This window comes from Oncorhynchus masou, chromosome 24 (genome assembly GCF_036934945.1).
Source record: "Oncorhynchus masou masou isolate Uvic2021 chromosome 24, UVic_Omas_1.1, whole genome shotgun sequence".
Lineage (NCBI taxonomy): Eukaryota > Metazoa > Chordata > Actinopteri > Salmoniformes > Salmonidae > Oncorhynchus > Oncorhynchus masou.
The window spans coordinates 41,787,615-41,807,429 of NC_088235.1; the positions used below are offsets into that span (position 1 = coordinate 41,787,615).

General features: G+C 42.0%; 2 protein-coding genes across 4 annotated transcripts in view; one reads left to right on the top strand and one right to left on the bottom strand.

Moving 5' to 3' along the window:
• The first annotated feature begins 529 nt into the window (after window positions 1–529).
• On the top strand, window positions 530–13,874 carry LOC135512200 (polyunsaturated fatty acid 5-lipoxygenase-like). 2 transcript variants are annotated; one of them, XM_064933946.1, is made up of 14 exons: window positions 530–977; window positions 2,390–2,603; window positions 2,741–2,822; window positions 3,058–3,180; window positions 5,194–5,300; window positions 5,437–5,609; window positions 7,419–7,565; window positions 7,657–7,860; window positions 7,988–8,074; window positions 10,336–10,514; window positions 10,809–10,930; window positions 11,474–11,574; window positions 12,098–12,268; window positions 12,374–13,874. In XM_064933946.1, exons 1-14 carry the CDS (start codon window positions 828–830, stop codon window positions 12,551–12,553), a joined length of 2,040 nt encoding a protein of 679 aa, XP_064790018.1. In that variant the 5' UTR covers window positions 530–827; the 3' UTR covers window positions 12,554–13,874. The 2 variants fall into 2 exon arrangements, with proteins under 2 accessions (XP_064790018.1, XP_064790020.1); XM_064933948.1 differs by having other exon boundaries at window positions 531–977; window positions 2,390–2,588.
• An 81-nt stretch (window positions 13,875–13,955) lies between these two features.
• Window positions 13,956–19,815, bottom strand: part of LOC135512201 (E3 ubiquitin-protein ligase MARCHF8-like) — a 140,075-nt gene continuing 134,215 nt past the window's right edge. For both annotated transcript variants that reach the window (XM_064933957.1, XM_064933956.1), the window contains one exon: window positions 13,956–19,014. In XM_064933957.1, the coding sequence (XP_064790029.1) occupies window positions 18,710–19,014 (305 nt within the window). In that variant the 3' untranslated portion in view covers window positions 13,956–18,709. The remainder of the gene's footprint in view (window positions 19,015–19,815) is intronic.

The window sequence follows — 19,815 nt, forward strand, 5'->3', positions numbered from 1 at the left end:
ACAGCCATTTTCAAGTCTTGCCATTTGATTTTCAAGACGATTTAAGTCAAAACTGTAACTAGGTCACTCGGGAACATTCAATGTCATCTAAGCAACTCCAGTGTATATTTGGTTTTGTGTTTTAGGTTATTGTCCTGCTGAAAGGTGAATTTGTCTCCCGGCAGAGTGACCCAACTTATGTGACTTGTTTAGCAAATTTTTACTCCTGAACTTATTTAGGCTTGCAAGAACAAAGGGTATAAATACTTATTGACTCAAGACATTTCAGCTTTTCATTTTCAATTAATTTGTAAACATTTTGAAAAACAACTTAATTCCACTTGGAGTATTGTGTGTTGGCCAGTGACCCAAAAATCGAATCCATTTGGCTGTAACACAACAAAATGTGGAATACTTCCTGAATGCACTGTATATTGTCATACACATTGAGAGAGTGAAAGACAGATCTGGCCGTTCCTTCAATGCACGATAAGAGGGTGGGGTCAAACACTCACTCTTACAGTACACCAGCCAGTGTGAAACATTATCAAATGCCTCTGCATCCTCCTGGTTTACAGCATTTGCATTACATGTGTGGTGTCAGTATATAAGGGGGTGTTTATGAGAGAGTGAGCTAGAGATAGAGGGCGGGAGAAGCGAGAGAGAGAGACTGAGAGAAGGAGATCTAGAAAGTGTGAAGGTCTACATAGATTCATTAGCAAAAAGGGGAAATCTAATTTTGTCCAGACTGAGTCAACAACCGACCCACTTGTAGGAGGCTATCATATCTGCCTGCAGACAACCAGTGGATATCAGTTCTCCTGTCCATCGTGTGTGTGTGTACCACCATGCCAACCTACACAGTGACGGTGGCTACAGGAAGCCAGTGGTTTGCAGGGACTGATGACTACATCTATATCACCCTGGTGGGAACAGAGGGATGCAGTGAGAGGACTTTACTGGACAAACCACTCTACAACGACTTCGAGAGAGGGGCGGTGAGTTGAGTTACAGGTGGCAAGAGTCCGTTTGAAAGTTTCACAGTGTACTTAAAATACACTCAGGGGTGACCTTGTTAATGATAGAGAGAAAATATTTCCAATAACTGTCCGATTTTAAACTCTGGCTGCATCCTGATTCTCCACCCTTCTCCCATTGTGCACGTGCATACTTCTTCTCAGTCAAAGCTTAATAAAAAGCACACTTCCTCTAGTATCTGTCCTGAAGCCTCAACTCAAATTATGCATACTAGTTGGACTGATTACTAGTTTGTGTTGAAAGTTACATACTTATTAGACCACAAGATTTCTCCCTCTGGAAGCCCTCACAATGCCTCGGTCTGGGTGAATGAACTTACATTACTTTGTAGTGTAACAATAACACTTGACATGCCTTTTGGACATATTCATATTTATTACATCGACATTGTATTATTCATTTTTTATTATTTTAACGTAATTAAGGACTGACATTTGAAAGAAAATGTTGTCCAATGTTTTAAATGCATACTGCTAATAACTGCACAAAGTTCCTTTAACAAATGTACAAATAAATAATTTGTTTTATTTGACTGTTCCCTGGTGTAAGATCTGCCACGGAATGTATTGCAATATCAACCCCAGCCCCTCTATTCTATTCAATAAATAGTGCTTTAAACTGTGCTGCAATATGAGGTAATGGGAGTAATCCATAGCATAATGAGGAAATAAATGGTCTTTGTGCTCAATACTACTATCACTGTACATTGTCTTGTAGAAACTTGCCTTATCCACTACCTAGTACAGTGACAGATGAAGAGGTGAAACTCCAGTGCAGAGTGCGCCCTATAGGTGCCATCACCATTTCTGTGTATGAGTGTATTTCTCTGTGCCTTTACTCTAATGAAGCAAAATAATAACATAAGGCCTATTGCCAAACCTCTATTAGAGCCAATGACTGATTAGTGACCTGCTCATGGCCTTATGGCCCATGAACACCACATGGGAAGATCAATACAAAAGCTTTCCAATCTAATAAACTGTCAATTCATTCTGGCATTAACATCTTCACCAGTGTCCGAATCCTGTACACTACATCCATTGTACGCTTTACTTCATGATGCAAGTGGCTGTATATTGCACCAACCGTCAATGACACATGAGCTGCTACTCACCGCATGCTGTCTCTTTCTTGCTGTTTTGGGCAGTTGTGTCAGGACCGCAGAAAAAGTATCTGGTGCAAAAAGGAACAGCTAATGAGCAGCCAAACAAACACATTGATAAAGTACATTTTTTATTAATGACTTTATGTAACAATTACAACTTGGTAACGACCATTGTCTGTCCTCAGGTTAGGTTTAATCTGGGTCCGGAAAACTATCCCTTTTTTCCACTCTGCTGAAATCTCTCTAAACCTGGTTGTCTGTTCTCAGGTGGACTCGTATGATGTGACGGTGGGGGAGAACCTGGGAGAGATGGAGCTGGTGAAGATAGAGAAGAAGAAGTACTGGGTTCATGATGACTGGTACTGTAAGTACATCACAGTGAAGACCCCCTCTGGAGACTACGTCGAGTTCCCCTGCTTCCACTGGCTGGTGGACGACAAGGAGGTGGTCCTCAGGGACGGCAGAGGTACCTGTCTGTCGGGTCTGTGTCTGCCGGTTGGTCGTGTCTGCCGGTTGGTCGCTCATGTCTGTCAAAATCTGTCCCCAGTCTTTAGCTTAAGGAACATAGAAGTGAATCTAAAATCATCCTCATTATCGTTGTTCACCCTTTTCTTAAAGCACTGCTGCCAAAGGATGACAAGACCAGACTGGTGAAGCAACACCGACACAAAGAGCTGGAGAGCAGACGGAAAACCTACAGGCAAGAGCTGGGTTTATTGTGTTTCACACATCTACCTCACAATGACGTATTGATGTTGTACCAAGATGCATTCAACAAATACATATATTCAATGTATTGAACTAGTAAATGTTTTTCTAGTATTTATTCAATGCACTGTAACTACATATAGTGTAGCCTACCAACATTAAAAGACCTGTACACAGTGTTACGTAGTGGTGCTTAACCTGATTCTATAATGTCCTCCTGTGTGTAGATGGAGGGAGTGGCAGCCTGGAATTCCTATGAGTATAGATGCCAACACTCACAAGGAGCTTCCCAGAGACATCCAGTTTGATAGCGAGAAAGGAGTGGACTTCATACTCAACTACAGTAAGGCGTAAGTACTGCATTCACACTACACTCTGTAACCTAGTGTAGACTTCCTTTATTTGTTATATGCATTGCAGACTCTGCCAAGAGTTCTGGGGTTTTATGGCAGAGTGGTGTCATTGTCCTGTCACTACACTTTGCTGCAACTAATTCCCCTTATTTGCAACATTGTCCATACAGTCTTATGCTCTGTTCCATGTTTACACTCATGCAGTGTTAAACCTACAGTAGGCCTCTTTCTAATGTGGAGATTTCCATGAAGAAAGCCCATACTTAGCATGGTAGGGGATTTTCCGTTCATTGGGGTCAGTATTTGTTTATTACAGTGATGGTATTTTCTAAATGTCAGGACTTCCTGGTTTGAATAAAAGCTAAGTGGGAAACAGAAGCTGTTAGTTCAGTAGGTGGGTGGTTGGTGAGTAGTATGTGGAACTACTCACTCACTTGGGGCGGCAGGGTAGCCTAGTGGTTAGAGTGTTGGACTAGTAACCGGAAGGTTGCAAGTTCAAACCCCCGGGCTGACAAGGTACAAATCTGTCGTTTTGCCCCTGAACAGGCAGTTAACCCACTGTTCCTAGGCCTTCATTGAAAATAAGAATTTGTTCTTAACTGACTTGCCTAGTGAAATAAAGGTAAAATAAATTTAAAAAACTACTAGTATTTACAAATATATATTAAATATTGAACCTTTATTTAACTAGGCAAGCCAGTTAAGAACATATTCTTATTTTACAATGACGGCCTACCCCGGCCAAACCTTCCCCTAACAACACTGGGCCAATTGGACAACACTGGGCCAATTGTGTGCCACCCTATGGGACTCCCGATCACGGACGGTTGTGATACAGCACAAGATCGACTCAGGGTCTGTAGTGACGCATCTAGCACTGAGATGCAGTGCCTTAGACTGCTGCGCCACTCGGGAGTATGTGGATGTGACTAAAAGGAAGCCTGTTTTAATGCTCTGTATGAAATCATGTTGATCAGCTCTGCATGAAATCATGTTGACCAGGAGAGTCATTGTATGAGTAACCAGGGACATTTGCATGTATCCTACACACCAACAGGCTAAACACAACACATATTGTTTCAATGAGACTGGCTGTGTGCTCTGACAAATACTTTGCTTCAAACCTATCAGCGTACTAGTATGCTTTTTTTCTTCTTCTTTTGATTGCTTAGGAGGGATAACAACCTTCCAGAAAGGTTGTGTGTCTTTGCTCTGTAGTAGTTCAGTTATGGGATAGTAGCCCTCATTATCAAAAACAACCATCTATAATAGACTTGCCATGTATTGATGAGGAACTAGAGGAAGTGGGTTAGCAAGACACATACTTTATTAATAGAAGTGTTATGGCTGTCTGTGGTTCTCCTGCTTACTTGTGGCTTGTTTGTGCAGCTGAATTTGCATTGATAACAGCTCATCTGCAGAGAGCACAGGGTATAAACTATTATGCCGGACATTATGCTATTCAGGCATTGCTTGCTTGACATAGCATTACCAGACTGGTAATGGATAGGATTAGATTTAAAGCATAATAACTTACATTGACAGTATCAATGTACTGTAACAATGACTAGCATACTTTACTCACCAGCAAGTTAGCAGCAACATCTTTAGCATCCCAAGTGTTGAGCACTGGCAAAGTACTGCACACATGTGTGCGAATCATAGACAGGAAGGGAAGCAGAAACTCCTTCTCTTAAATTCATCCCTGGAAAGTGGCAACCAATGCTGCTAACGATTGAAAATAACATGGATAAGTGTGTAATACATGTTTTGGTAACATCAACTCCCTGTTGTCAGTGACTGACATTTTCTGAATCCATTAGTTTTTGTTTGGTTATCACAGTGAAAATGGAAGAAAATAACTCTGGACATAAATCTTAGCCCCGTTCGACCATCCTTATCTCACAAAATGACTTTCTGTTTTTCTATGGTATTGCAGCATTCAGGATGGTGGCTCAGGCTACTTAAATCTTTCCCTGCAGTTTGATGATGTTGTTCTCTTCTCCCCAGGATAGAGAACCTCTGTGTGAACCAGTTCATGCACATGTTCCAGTCCTCCTGGAATGACTTTGCTGACTTTGAGCGGATCTTCGTCAGGATCAAAAACACCATCTCAGGTGTGTGGTCTCAGTTTTCTCCATAGAATGTGGTATCTGACTTCTCTCTCCTCTCTGAGCAGCTGCTGCTTTAGCAGTAGCTAATGCGGATCCTAGTCATAAAAATCATCCTCTCCTCTCCGTATTCCTATCCTAGAGTATGTGATGCAGCACTGGAAAGAAGACTTTATGTTTGGCTACCAGTACCTGAATGGCTGTAACCCAGTGATGATCCAGAAGTGCACCAAGCTTCCAGAGAAGTTCCCCGTTACACATGACATGGTGGCAGATTGTCTGGAGAGAGAGATGACTCTGGAGGAGGAGATTGAGGTAGAGACTGAGACACACATATGCACATGTCACATGCACGCAGTTATGCAAGCTTATACACATGCATGCACACATCCCATCCACTCACAGAATCTGTGATCTATTGTACAGACAAATTGTACAAGACATGCAGAAAGACAGACCGACTCCAAGGTTTACAGGCTCATATTGTAAGACATTCACTCTCACCTGGTTCACCAACTACTTCTCAGACAGAGTTCAGTATGTCAAATCGGAGGGCCTGTTGTCTGGACCTCTGGCAGTCTCTATGGGGGAACCACAGGGTTCAATTCTCAGGCCGACTCTTTTCTCTGTATATGTCAACGATGTCGCTCTTGCTGTGGGTGATGCCCTGATCCACCTCTACGCAGACGACACCATTCTGTATACATCTGGCCCTTCCTTGGACACTGTGTTAACTAACCTCCAAACGAGCTTCAATGCCATACAACACTCCTTACGTGGTCTCCAACTGCTTTTACATTTTAGCAAAACCAAATGCATGCTTTTCAACCGTTCGCTGCCCACACTCGCCCGCCCGACTAGCATCACTACTCTGGACGGCTCTGACTTAGAATATGTGGACAACTACAAATACCTAGGTATCTGGCTAGACTGGAAACTCTCCTTCCAGACTCATATTAAACATATCCAATCCAAAATTAAATCTAGAATCGGCTTCCTATTTCGCAACAAAGCCTCCTTCATTCACGTCGCCAAACACACCCTCGTAAAACTGACTACCCTACCGATCCTCGACTTCGGCGATGTCATTTACAAAATAGCTTCCAATACTCTACTCAGCAAACTGGATGCAGTCTATCACAGTGCCATCCGTTTTGTTACCCAAGCCCCTAGCGGCAGGGTAGCCTAGTGGTTAGAGTGGTGGACTTGTAACCGGATTGCAAGTTGAGGTGTTGTAAAGATGTTGCTGCTAACGTCTTTGCAAGTTCAAATCCCCGAGCTGACAAGGTGCAAATCTGTCGTTGACCCACTGTTCCTAGGCCGTCATTGAAAGTAAGAAATTGTTCTTAACTGACTTGCCTAGTTAAGTAAAGGTAGAATAAAACAAATAAAAGTCGGCTAGAGCAGGTCGCAGTGGTGGGTGTTATTTTTTATTTAATTTTTTATTCTAAGTCGATAAATCGATGCTAAAGCTCCGCCTTATCTCAGCTCACTGGTCACGATAACAACACCCGCCCGTAGCACGCGCTCTAGCAGGTATATTTCACTGGCTATCCCCAAAGACAACACGTCATTTGGCCGCCTTTCGTTCCATTACTCTGCTGCCAATGACTGGAACGAATTGCAAGAATCACTGAAGCTGGAGACTTATATTTCCCTCACCAACTTTAAACATCTGAGCATCTAACCGATCGCTGCAGCTGTATATAGCCCACCTGTAAATAGCCCACCCAATCTACCTACCTCATCCCCATATTGTTTTTATTTACTTTTCTGCTGTTTTGCGCACCAGTATTTCTACTTGCACATCATCTGCTCATCTATCACTCCAGTGTTAATCTCCTAAATTGTAATTACTTCGCTACTATGGCCTATTTATTGCCTTACCTCCTTACTCCATTTGCACACACTGTATATAGATTTTCTTTTTTTTCTATTGTGTTTTTGGCAGTACGCTCGCTTATTCCATGTGTAACTCTGTGTTGTTGTTTGTGTCGCACTGCTTTGCTTTATCTTGGCCAGGTCGCAGTTGTAAAGGAGAACTTGTTCTCAACTGGCCTACCTGGTTAAATAAAGGTGAAATAAAAAATAGATACAAAACCTTGTATTACGTGTTGTTTGCAGGCTGGTAACATCTACATAGCAGACTATGAGTTGATGGAAGACATCAGTCCCAACAGTACAGACCCCTGTACTCTACAGTACCTGGCTGCTCCTATCTGTCTGCTGTACAACAACAGCCAGAGCAAGATCCTGCCTCTGGCCATACAGGTAGGCTATTCTGCATGGTTAGAAAAAGAGCATGGAGCAGTGTTTCTTCACCATCTAACAAAACATACCCCTCCTCCTCTCTCTCTCCCAGCTGGGTCAGACTCCAGGGAAGGACAACCCTATCTTCCTGCCCAGTGATGGTCAGTATGACTGGATGCTAGCTAAGATCTGGGTCCGCTCCTCTGACTTCCACATCCACCAGACAGTCACACACCTGCTGAGGACTCACCTGGTCTCTGAGGTGTTTGGAGTGGCCATGTTCAGACAGCTGCCTGCTGTACACCCTGCTTATAAGGTACACCAAGTACACTTCAGTCTGTGCCTGTGTTTTGTGGCTGATTAGTTGGTTCATGGATTGTTTAGTTAAATGGTTGGTTGATTGGTTTGTTTGTTTATTTATTTATTGATGGTCTGTCCTGTAGTTGCTCCTTCCTCACATTCGTTTCACCATCGCCATCAACACCAAGGCCAGAGAGCAGCTCATCTGTGAGTTTGGCATCTTCGATAAGGTGAGTGTGTGAGAGAGGGACATTGAGACATATTCAGAAGTCCGTCTACACATGGTACTAAAATCGGTCTCTTATCTGTCTTCATTGTGACTAGATTTCCTGGTCCCTCCCTGTATGTAAATTACACTGAAAATAAATATACACTCCACAATTTCAAAGATTCTACAGTTCATATAAGGAAATCAGTCAATTGGAATAAAATATTAGGCCCTAATCTACGGATTTCACATGACTGGGAATTGGTCACAGATACCTTAAAAAAATAAATAGGGGCGTGGATCAGAAAACAAGTCAGTATCTGGTGTGTTCACCATTTGCCTCAAGCTGCGTGACACAACTCCTTTGCATAGATTTGATCAGGCTGTTGATTGTGGCCTGTGGAACGTTGTCCCACTCCTTTTCAATGGCTGTACGAAGTTGCTGGATATTGGCAGGAACTGGAACACGCTGTCATACACGTCAATCCAGATCAACCCAACCATCCTCAATAGGTGACATGTCTAGTGAAAATGTAGGCCATTAAAGAACTGGCACATTTTGAGCTTCCAGGAATTGTGTACAGATCCTTGCGACATGGGGCCAAGCATTACCATGTTGAAACATGAGGCGATGGCGGCGGATGAATGGCCCGACAATGGGCCTCAGAATCTCGTCACGGTATCTCTGTGCATTCAATTTGACATTGATGAAATGCAATTGTGTTCATTATGTGTAGCTTATGCCTTTCTATACCATAACACCACCATGGGGCACAATGTTCACAACGTTGACATCAGCAAACCGCTGGCACACGTGACGCCATACACGCTGTCTGCATACTGCCGGTACAGTTGAAACCAGTATTCATCCATGAAGGGCACACTTCTCCAGAGTGCCAGTGGCCATCTAAGGTGAGCATTTTCCCACTGAAGTCGGTTACAACACCGAACTGCAGTCAGGTCAAGACCCTGGTGAGGACAACGAGTACGCAGATGAGCTTCCCTGAAACGGTATCTTAAAGTTTGTGCAGAAATTCTTTGGTTGTGCAAGCCCACAGTCTCATCAGCTGTCCGGGTGGCTGGTGTCAGACGAACCAGCAGGAGAAGAAGCCAGATGTGGATTCCTAGGCTGGTGTGGTGTATGTGGTTGTGAGGCCGGTTGGACGTACTGCCAAATTCTCTAAAACGACGTTGGAGGTGGCTTATTGTAGAGAAATTAACATTTGATTCTCTGGAAACAGCTCTGGTGGACATTCCTGCAGTCAGCATGCAAATTTCCCTATGGGACTCCCGATCACAGCCGGTTGTGATACAGCCCGGGATCGAACCCCGGTCTGTAGTGACGCAGTGCCTTTGATCGCTGCGCCACTTGGGAGGCTCATATTATTGGAAACATTTAAAGTTTACCAGTAAATTACCTGAATTTTTGTAACTTTCAAAGATTTTATGTAATTTATCACAAGACATCCAGTGGCCCTTTTGGGTACTTCAGTTTATCACAGGTACCTAATTATCTCTGACCCTCTGGCCTTATCGCATGTAAAATATAAAACAAATAAAGCTGTAAAACCTTATCCTAAATATAAACCATAGACATGGTAAGATAAATAAGTGTGTAAAAAATGTAATGTAAAAAAGATATTTCATGTTGAAACCCTATTAAATACCAATGTTATTCATGAGTTTATATCTTGGTTGTAAATGATTTTGCACTGAACTGGTGGCAGTTGTGGAAAAAGTAAATAGTTGGAAGAGTTGCAGTTGAATATAATGCTGTTGTTGATTAGATGCTTTTTTCCATGAATTAGGCTATTTTCTCTTGAACTATATGGTCTATTCACAAGAAACTCATGGACAAAATAGACACACAAAATATATACTATATATGAATACATTTGTTTTTTGTAATTCAAGTATAAATGACCATAGATTACCTGTTAATTACAAAAATAAAATAAAAAGCTTTGCAACCCTAGTCTATACTATGAGCACCGATTGATAACGTGCAGTAATAGTTCCTGTGTTTTAGAGGTTTGCTGTCCAGATCTGTCTACACTTGTAAGATCTCCAGACACAATTTGTGCCTGATTACTTCCGGAGGTGGTCAGGATGATCTGATCACAATCAGATCAGAATATGTCTTTTAATCGTCTAAACCTGTCTAAAAATGTGGGCCCAATCAGAATGTGGACACGATCAGGACAAAGGATGCATGTTAGCACCAGGTAAAAATGGGCCTAGAGACGGAGACATAGAGAGCTAATGTGTACTGTCTCTCCCCAGGCCAATGGTACAGGAGGTGGAGGTCATGTAGAGATGATCCAGAAGGCTATGAAGTCACTGACCTTCAGGTCTCTGTGTTTCCCTGATGCCATTAAGGCCCGCGGGGTGGACAGCCCTGAGGACCTACCCTACTACTACTACAGAGACGACGGGAACAGGGTCTGGGATGTCACCAAGAGGTCAGAGATCATGGGGGAGTGGGGGGTCTGTGTGTGTGTCCTTCTTGACACTTTTATAGGAGGAGGAGAACCAGGTCAATCACAAGGAAAAGATGCCATGAGATGGCTAACCCTAACACTAGCTTCGTCCACACCCCGGCTCAACCCTAAACCTATAGCCATAACCCTAAAGCCCTAGCCATTACCCTAACCATAGCTTCATGTCCACACCCCGGCTCAAACCTAACCCTATAGCCATAACCCTAAAGCTCTAGCCATTACCCTAACCCTAAATTTGATTTTCTGTTTCCCTAGTTTTGTGTGGGACGTGGTGTGTATCTACTACGACAGTGATGACACAGTACAGAAGGATGAGGAGATCCAGGCATTTGTTAAAGATGTTAGCAGCTTTGGGATGCAGGACCTTGACTGCTGTGGTGGGTACAAAACCCATTATAACCAACAAACACTACAATGGCCTAGCCTGCTTTAAAATGCTGTTTTAGATTTATCTGCAATACAAATACACACTTCTTATTTCTCTGGACTGTGTTGAAAGACATAACTGACCATGGAGCAACATTATCAAGATTTAGCTATGCAGAAATGTACTTCACTTTTAAGTTGGTCAAAAGCCTCTGTGCTTGTCTGTTGCTGTGGTAACAGTGGTATGCGAGTGAGGAACTCAGTCTGGTCTGATCAGGCTAGTAGGGGCCACAACTCCACTCTTCGAGGGCCACTCTGTTGGTTTACATCTGACAGAACCCCTGAGTAACCAGGTGTATATACACCTCTGCCCAGTCAACATGAATTGCCAGGGGACTCAAAAAACAGCAGGAGATGCAGCCTTCATAGACTGGTGTTGTGCATTTTTAAGCAATACTGTAGTTAGTGATTGCATGACAATGTGTGTCTCGTGACTCACTGATGAAACAAGTGTCAAAAAACATGTGTTGCGCAAAAAAAAAAACTTTCTGCAGGGTTTCCCAAGTCCCTGAAGACACGCGAGGAGCTCACAGAGTATCTGACTGTCATCATCTTCACTGCCTCTGCACACCACGCTGCTGTCAACTTCGGACAGGTACGGCTCGGGCTCCATATGATCAGATCCATTTTAGCAAACATCCGCTTAGCAGTTGTTTTGGCGGTGTCTGAGGTGGAACTGCGTCAGAGCTGTCAACTCCAAGTGGCTCCAGACATAATGAAACGGACATTGCCTTTGGCTGCACTGAGTCGCATTAACAGAAATCCCATCTAGCCTCGTTTCCAAGTTTGAACAATGGAATGTGAGATTTAATCTACACTTCAATTAGGATAATTGAAATCCTCATTATTTGTTCCATGATTTTTCAATTTGAGCATAAATATGTCTATATAGCCTACACTTTCTCATTCTGAACTTTTAATGCAAGTGGGGCGGATGTGGTTTCGTTAGCAACTGTTCACCGAATTTTACAGCTCCAATGTAGTTCCACCGCAAACACCCGCTATGTTGGTGTCTGCAACGAGCTTGATCAGTGCTTGCAGACAAGAGCCTGTACATTGTCTAGAGCACCGCCTAGCTTCCTTTAGATGTTAATGTCTGCCTACTCTGTGTATTTCAGTATGACTGGTGCTCGTGGATTCCCAACTCACCCCCCACCATGCGGAAGCCCCCTCCCAGGCAGAAGGGGGTGGTAGATGTGAAGTTCATCATCCAGAGTCTCCCTGACCGCGGCCGGTCCTGCTGGCACTTAGGGGCTGTCTGGGCCCTCAGTCAGTTCCAGGAGAATGAGGTACACACACCACATGCCCACGTACAGATAAACACACATGGTGTTTGTCTGTTTGTTCTTAATAATAAAGAAATCCCTCCAATTCCTGTGTCCTCTCTCTGTCAGCTCTTCCTGGGGATGTACCCAGATGAGCACTTCATAGAGAAGCCAGTGAAGGAGGCCATGGAGTTGTTCAGGAAGAGACTGGCAGAGGTCAGCAATGTCATCAAAATCCGCAACGAAGGCAAGAAACTACCCTACTACTACTTCTCTCCCGACCGCATCCCTAACAGTGTGGCTGTCTGAGAAAGGAATGCAGGGGAGAGAGCAAAGAGGGATAGCTATATAGTCTGATATACAGTGAGTGTACAAAACATTAGGAACACCTGCACGTGCTTTCCATGACAAGGCAGGTGAAAGCTACGATCCCTTATTGATGTCACTTGTTAAATCCACTTCATTCAGTGCAGATGAAGGGGAAGAGATGGTTTAAAGAAGGATTTTTATGCCTTGAGACAATTGAGCCATTCAGAGGGTAAATGGGCAAGACAAAATATTTAAGTGCCTTTGAACAGTATGTGGTAGTAGGTGCCAGGCACACCTGTTTGCGTCAAGAACTGCAATGCTGCTGAGGTTTTTTACACTCAACAGTTTCCCATGTGTATCAAGAATAATCCACCACCCGAAGGACATCCAGCCAACTTGACACAACTGTGGGAAGCATTGGAGTCAACATGGGCCATCATCCCTGTGGAAAGCTTTCGACTTGTAGAATCCCAACCTGGTCTCAGAGCATTTCATATTATTCTGTATGTAAACTCAAGACACTCCATTTAGAATGATACGTTTGGTATGGATGCATTAGAAAGATGGTTACTGAAGTATTTCTTTATTTAACTTGGCAAGTCAGTTAAGAACATATTCTTATTTAGGCAAAAATGAAAGTAGGGTGGATGGGTGGGCATGTAACAGAAACGTCTAGCAACCCAAAGTTTGCTGGTTTGAATCTCACAACTTTAGCATTTTAGCAACTTTGCAACTACTTAGCATGTTAGCTAACCCTTCCCCTAACCTTAACCCTTTTAGATACCCTTCCCCTAACTCCTAAACTTAACCCTAAGCCTAGCTAACATTAGCCACCTAGCTAAAATTCGTAACATATACATTTTCCAAATATGAAACATATTGTGCGTTTTTTCAATTTGGAACATTGTACTTTTTGCAAATTCATAACATATCATAAAAAATGGGACATCTACAAATGAATACATACCATACGAAATGGAGTGTCTTGGATTTACAAACAGAATAATACAAAATGCTCTGAGACAAGATTGAGAGCCCATGCCCCGATGAATTGAGGCTGTTCTGAGGGCAAAGGGGGGTGCAACTAAATATTAGGAAGGTGTTCCCAATGTTTTGTATACTCAGTGTATTGTGAACATTTATGGTGTTGTGTCTTACATACTGTGCTGCAAGTATCATTTGCTATGATAAGCACATACCCACTGATGCCATTCAAATTTTTTGCTAGCTATTTCTACAGGTAGTCCCACATTTAAATAATGTGGATTTATCTATTCAACTTCATTGGTGTCTATTTCAAATAAAAATACTCAAAATTGTATTTTCTATTTCTCCCTATAGCAGTGTAAAACTGTTGGTGACAATGAAAATATAAGCATATCCAGTAGCTAAAACTAAGACATTTAGGTTTTCATTTTTATTTGGTTGGTTATTCATTCTACATACTTTGTTCAAACATTTGGGAATTCAACAAATGAAAACACATCAATATTTATTTTCCAAAACAAGTACTTTAAAAAAGATATATTTACAGTTACCATTCATAAGTAAACTCAGACAAACGTGTGGAATGATATCTGAAGGAGGGAAACAGTCTTGTATGTTCAAGTCAAGTCCATAGTAAAGCATTGTAGTTTTATGCAAGTAACACTTTCTCAGCACAACAAGAGTTATTATGGGATGGGATGGCTGCTTATGTCATGTTCTGCAGAAGAGCTGTGTTTTACATTTGAAATGACATTGAAAGAACACACAGACCTCAGACAGGGTCATCCCCAAAATAAAATGTCATGTTTTACAATATGGCTTAGGGTTGCAAAATGTTGCTGACTTTCCCAAAATTCTCAGGTTTTCAAGAAATCTGGGAATCTTTCATCTGTGACAAAACCTGGGAATCTGGGTAAAGTTGCTGGAATTTTGAGACTGTAGACATTAAAGTTATTATAGGGCTTAGCAATAAACACTGTTCATGTAGCTAAGCAAAGCCTTGTCCATAAGTCTTAAGGTAAAAAATGCAAAGGAGCTTGAAGGGACAATATCAACAAGTCTCTTCTCTTAAAATCACAATTATAGGAGCCAGTTATACATAATCAAACATCAATCATGTACATTCAAATATTTCTCTGAATACAATAAAAGCAATGATCGTTTGGATCCATTGTATTCATTGGGTACAGTGGTGATAAAAGCTGGCTGAATATCTTCTAGGGGTAGAACTATAGATCACAGCTGAAGTGAAAGTTACCTTTAAAAGTCAAGTGCAGTGCAGTATGAATGCTGGCCTCACTGTATTAAGTCTAGCCCTCTCAAAGACTCTTGCCTCTGACAATAACTAGGACAGTGTGAGAAAATCACGTACAGAAGAAGTAGAATTGGTTTCCAGGGAGAAAGCTCAAATAGCTCATGTCTGGAATTGGATACTGATAGTGTTTAGTTGCATAAAATCACAATTTGAAAGGGTATCTTTTGACGCAAATATAAATACAACACAAACAATTTAAGCAATATTGTATCCAGAGAGTGAACCTCTGGATGAGAAACAGCGACAGTACTAGAGAACTGACCAGGTCAACTAAGGTAATTGCACTTTTTCTGTCTAATCGTACAGACCGTCTTGGGGACTGTGTGAGGGGGTCCTAAAATGTACACCGTACATTGAAACCGTGTCCACAGATATAATACAAAAATAATATGTACTAATACATATCTGTGCTGGTCCTGAGAAGCATTAGGCCCTTATCAAACATGCTTCTCAAATACTACACTACCCACAACTCCAAACCTGACTTTTACAATTGGAGAATACAATGGAGCTTTACATTTCAGGAAATGCAGATGTTGAAAGAACAATTTTGTTTGACACCATTGTACAGTAGAAGTGTCATGGACGCCGTATTGGCTGGAACTCTTGTTATGTATATTTACACTGGTATCAAAAACACTGTTGTTAAAAATGAGTGTTTGCTGGAATGGCTGTATAGGGCCTGAGAGGACCCTGGCAATGTGGTTCTCCCACAGATACAAAAGCACTTACACAACAGACTGTAAGCCCAAAACCGTGCTGCCTTGAGAAGGCCACAACTCCTGTTTAGACTGCACTTCCCTACTCCCAACCCTAGATGGCGACCCAATCAGGTCCTTACCCCCACATTTTATTTGCTGACAGTTCCAATTGTTCATGTTCTATCATGCTCTGTACGTTTACAGTATTGTAATTAACTAAAGAAATCATGTTCTTGCATTTTTTCGCAGCTTGAATTTTACATTATATTAGACTCTTACCAAGTTACATTTAACCAGTGGTGGAAAAAATACTCAATTGTCATACTTGAGTGAAAGTAAAGATACCTTTTAATAGAAAATAACTCAAGTAAAAGTCAATGACGCAGTAAAATACAACTTGAGTAAAAGTCTAAAAGTATCTGGTTTTAAATGTACTTCAGTACAATGGCGGATAAAGTACTCCTTTCTCATACTTGAGTAAAAGTAAATGGTTTAAATTAAATATATTATATTAAGCAAATCAGACGACACAATTTTTTTAACTTAAAAGAAATTACAGACAGACAGGAGCACAATCCAACACACTCTTTTTGTTTAGTGAGGCCGCCAGATCAGAGGCAGTAGGGATGACAACCATATTGCGGCCCTGCCTGAGCATTTGAAATGCAACGAGTACTTTCGGTTGTCAGGAAAAATGTATGGAAGTAACATGTACATATTTTCTTTAGGAATGTAGTGGAGTAAACATTGTCACAAATAAAAAGTAAACTACAGATACCCCCAAAACATACTTAAGTAGTACTTTAAAGTAATTTTGCTTAAGTACTTTACACTACTGCATATGACTAACAACACAAGGCATTTGGCTCAGGGAAACAGTGTCTTTATTGTCAACATATGGCAACTCTGCTTTACTGGAGAGAAGCCATCAGATGTTACTTTAGAAACATTATCTGGACTGAAACTGATCAATTTACAAATGCATCTAATCAAACCCTCATAATGCCAGATGTGAGAAAGAACGATACATTAAGTTACATTGAATAATAATTAGTGAAACAGCAGGTGGGTTATGGACTGATCGTTGTAACATAATACATCTGAGTTATCGTGGTTGGAAACTGGAGGCTATCTGACTGTGCAACAGAGACTTTAGCTCGACTAAAAAATGTATGTTGTGTCGCGGGTCTCTGTATCAGGTGATTGTCCGTTGCTCACCTGAGTCTCACTGACTGACTGTATGTATAAAACTAAACCAAAAAGACATGCTACAGTATAACCCACCCACGATCATCACCATCGTAAAAATAGGCTCAGCATTGTCTCATAGGGCCTCTCATAATAATGATAATAGGCCGTGTATCCAATCTCTTACTACCTCTGATCAAATTCACATAATCTTATGTAAATTTGGATTTGAATAATCCCATCTGCATGATCATTATTAGTGTGATCAGAGAAGTCAATAGGAGGATGAGAAGAGAACAGTCGAAATATAGCAGGCTGTAGCTTCCTCAAGGCATCATATAGAACCCATGATTACTATTATTACAAACTGCACATGGAATACCACAAGTACTGTATCATTCACACAATAGAAAAAACATGAACGATTAGTTGGTTTTCCAAAGGTTCATGTTATGATGATGTCTGACATGGGAGACTATTTAGCGATTTCCTGTGAATGAATGGTTGGTAGAAAATGCTTTTAAAAACATTACATTCTCAGAGCCTTCAGAGTTCTTATGGCAGAGGGAGGTAATGTCAGGTGGATGGCTGTATCTGATGTTATCCCAAAGTTATGTTTTGGTTGTATTAAAAACCACAGGGCTTGAGTAACCAGTAGGCCATATTTAGCATTACTTTCAGTGTTAAGTGAAAAGTGCAATGATCATTTCGTCAGAATTCCATCCCCCCCCCATCATTCATTGCTTTCCACGATTTCCATCCAAGGGAGGGCAGGTCTGTGTGTGGGACAGGAATGTCAAATATAAAACAAGGGATGTTTTACACAAATCTTCCTATTTGTTGCTGTACAATTTCCCACACTTATCCCTGCAAACAAAAGTGTCCATAGGACGTCTCCAGAACGTCAGGACATTGTGTCATGGTCTTGTGTTTATTGTCTACTTCCCGGTTATCGGAACCTATTTGTAATGTTCCCTATTGGACATCAAATTACCTTATTATAAAGTTATACTACAACCAAGCTGGGATCAGTACTGAACATTCCCTTATCGTCCTGATGTTAATGTCGTGTTTGAATATTTCTAGAATGTTCTCAGAACGGCAGTGAAATAACATTTAGCCAAAACCCTAAAATGGGCCTAATGGCAATGTTGCTTAGGACGTCCCCTGTTTGATGGGATATACTATAAAGTACTTTGTTCATGTTAAAAGACAAGAGGGTTGAGAGGGGTATTGGTAGAAACCAAAAAGTGCTTCAATGCATGGTCAGATCCGGTCCAATCCAGTCCCAAACTCAGAGAGGCGGGGGAGCGGGCCTTAGCGGGCTCTCGGACGACAGCAGTACGGTGGCAGTAATTAGAATGTTCCAGAATGTTCTAAAATATTCCAGATAAACGGCGGCGCTACACACTGATCCATGATGGTTTAGCCCATGATTCACAGGAAGTAAAACAAATATATCAAACAAACAAGCTAACAAACACACAAAGCAACAAACAAACAGCTCAACAGAAACCTCTGGAGCCGAGTGAGATCATCTGTCTCGTGTGTGTGTGTGTGTGTGTGTGTGTGTGTGTGTGTGTGTGTGTGTGTGTGTGTGTGTGTGTGTGTGTGTGTGTGTGTGTGTGTGTGTGTGTGTGTGTGTGTGTGTGTGTGTGTGTGTGTGTGTGTGTGTGTGTGTGTGTGTGTGTGTGTGTATATGAGGGGTCTATTGGCCCAGTGAAGGTCTAGTCCTGGGAGTGGGGACTGGTCCATACTGTTTCAGACTGTGTGGAGATGGGGGAAGGGTGAAGGTGGGTCACTCACACCTTAGTACAACCCCCATACTATAGTCTTATGCATGTCTGTGTGTTTTGTGTTTTTTACTTGGTTTGCTCGTGTTTGTGTGTGTATATGTTGGTCAGCCAGAGTGTGCCTGTGTATTAATATATGTAAAATGGTCTGGGGGCTTCAGTACTATGTTGGTCAGACATGTAGCACTTCCATACTGTAGTCCTCTGTCTCTGTGTACTGGGAGGAGTTTGTGTCAGACTGGGTGAGGGCCAGAGCCTCCTTGTGCTCCAAACTGGGCTCCATGAGGGGCAGCTTCTCGACCACTTGCTTTTTACACATCTCTGGGCGGTTCTGGACGTAGATCACCCGGTTGTAGGCCTTGAGTCTCCTCCACAGCTGGATGTAGACTTTACACTGGACGTACATGAAGACCAGGCCACCCGTGAAGCCGATGGCTACCACCACCAGCTTGGTCCAGAATGGCCACTCCAGGATACCTGGGGTTAGAGTCAGAAGAGCGAGAAGAAAGAAAGAGTGAGGGAGAGTGAGAGAGAGACATGTAAAATACATTGCCAACAGTCACAAATATTTATATCCTTATCTAGGATGCAGATGCTACAAGAAATGGAGGGTGAAAGAATTGGATCAGATCTACCATGAAGAGGAGAGGAGGGTAAAGAAAGGGAGGGTATTGTACTGTAGGAAGGAGGAACAGGAACTAGGCTCTATCTTAATTCCTCTTTCTGCAATTCCTTGCGTCCTATCTCCTCACCTCCTTCCCAAACAGATTGGAGAGGAAGGTCCAAGGTCTCTCCACTCTGGCCTTCTCCAATGCATTTTAAAAACATTTTACATTTTAGTAGGCACTCTTATCCAGAGCAACTTACAGTTAGTGCATTCATCTTAATGTAGCTAGGTAAGACAACCACATATCACAGTCATAGTACATACAGTAAGTACAACTTTTCCTCAACAAAGTCAGTGCTGGGAGGAGGGCAAAGAGGGAGGATGACAGGAATCAAGGTAAGATTCAATTAGAAAAAGCCCTATACACCAGAGCCCAGTCTCACAGGAAATTACGCAAAACATGGTTAACGGTCAAAGGTGAAAAGTTTACCTGGGATTCTTCCGGCTGCATGGGTGAAGAGATTGCCATTACAATGTATTACCAGTGATAGACAGAGATGGTGGAGAGTTTATAAGTTTATCATGCACTTATACTGCTTATTCACTTACACTGGTGAAAAGAGAGGTCTCTATCCCCTCCCCCCACTCCTCTCTCTAGCAGTACAATAACA

Bases quoted from the DNA above. Each gene is read 5' to 3' on its own strand.
- LOC135512200 (XM_064933946.1), top strand. From the start codon at position 828: ATGCCAACCTACACAGTGACGGTGGCTACAGGAAGCCAGTGGTTTGCA. The intron at 5,610-7,418 runs GTAGAGACTGAG...TGTTGTTTGCAG, and splicing joins CTCTGGAGGAGGAGATTGAG to GCTGGTAACATCTACATAGC. The intron at 11,575-12,097 runs GTACGGCTCGGG...TGTGTATTTCAG, and splicing joins CTGCTGTCAACTTCGGACAG to TATGACTGGTGCTCGTGGAT.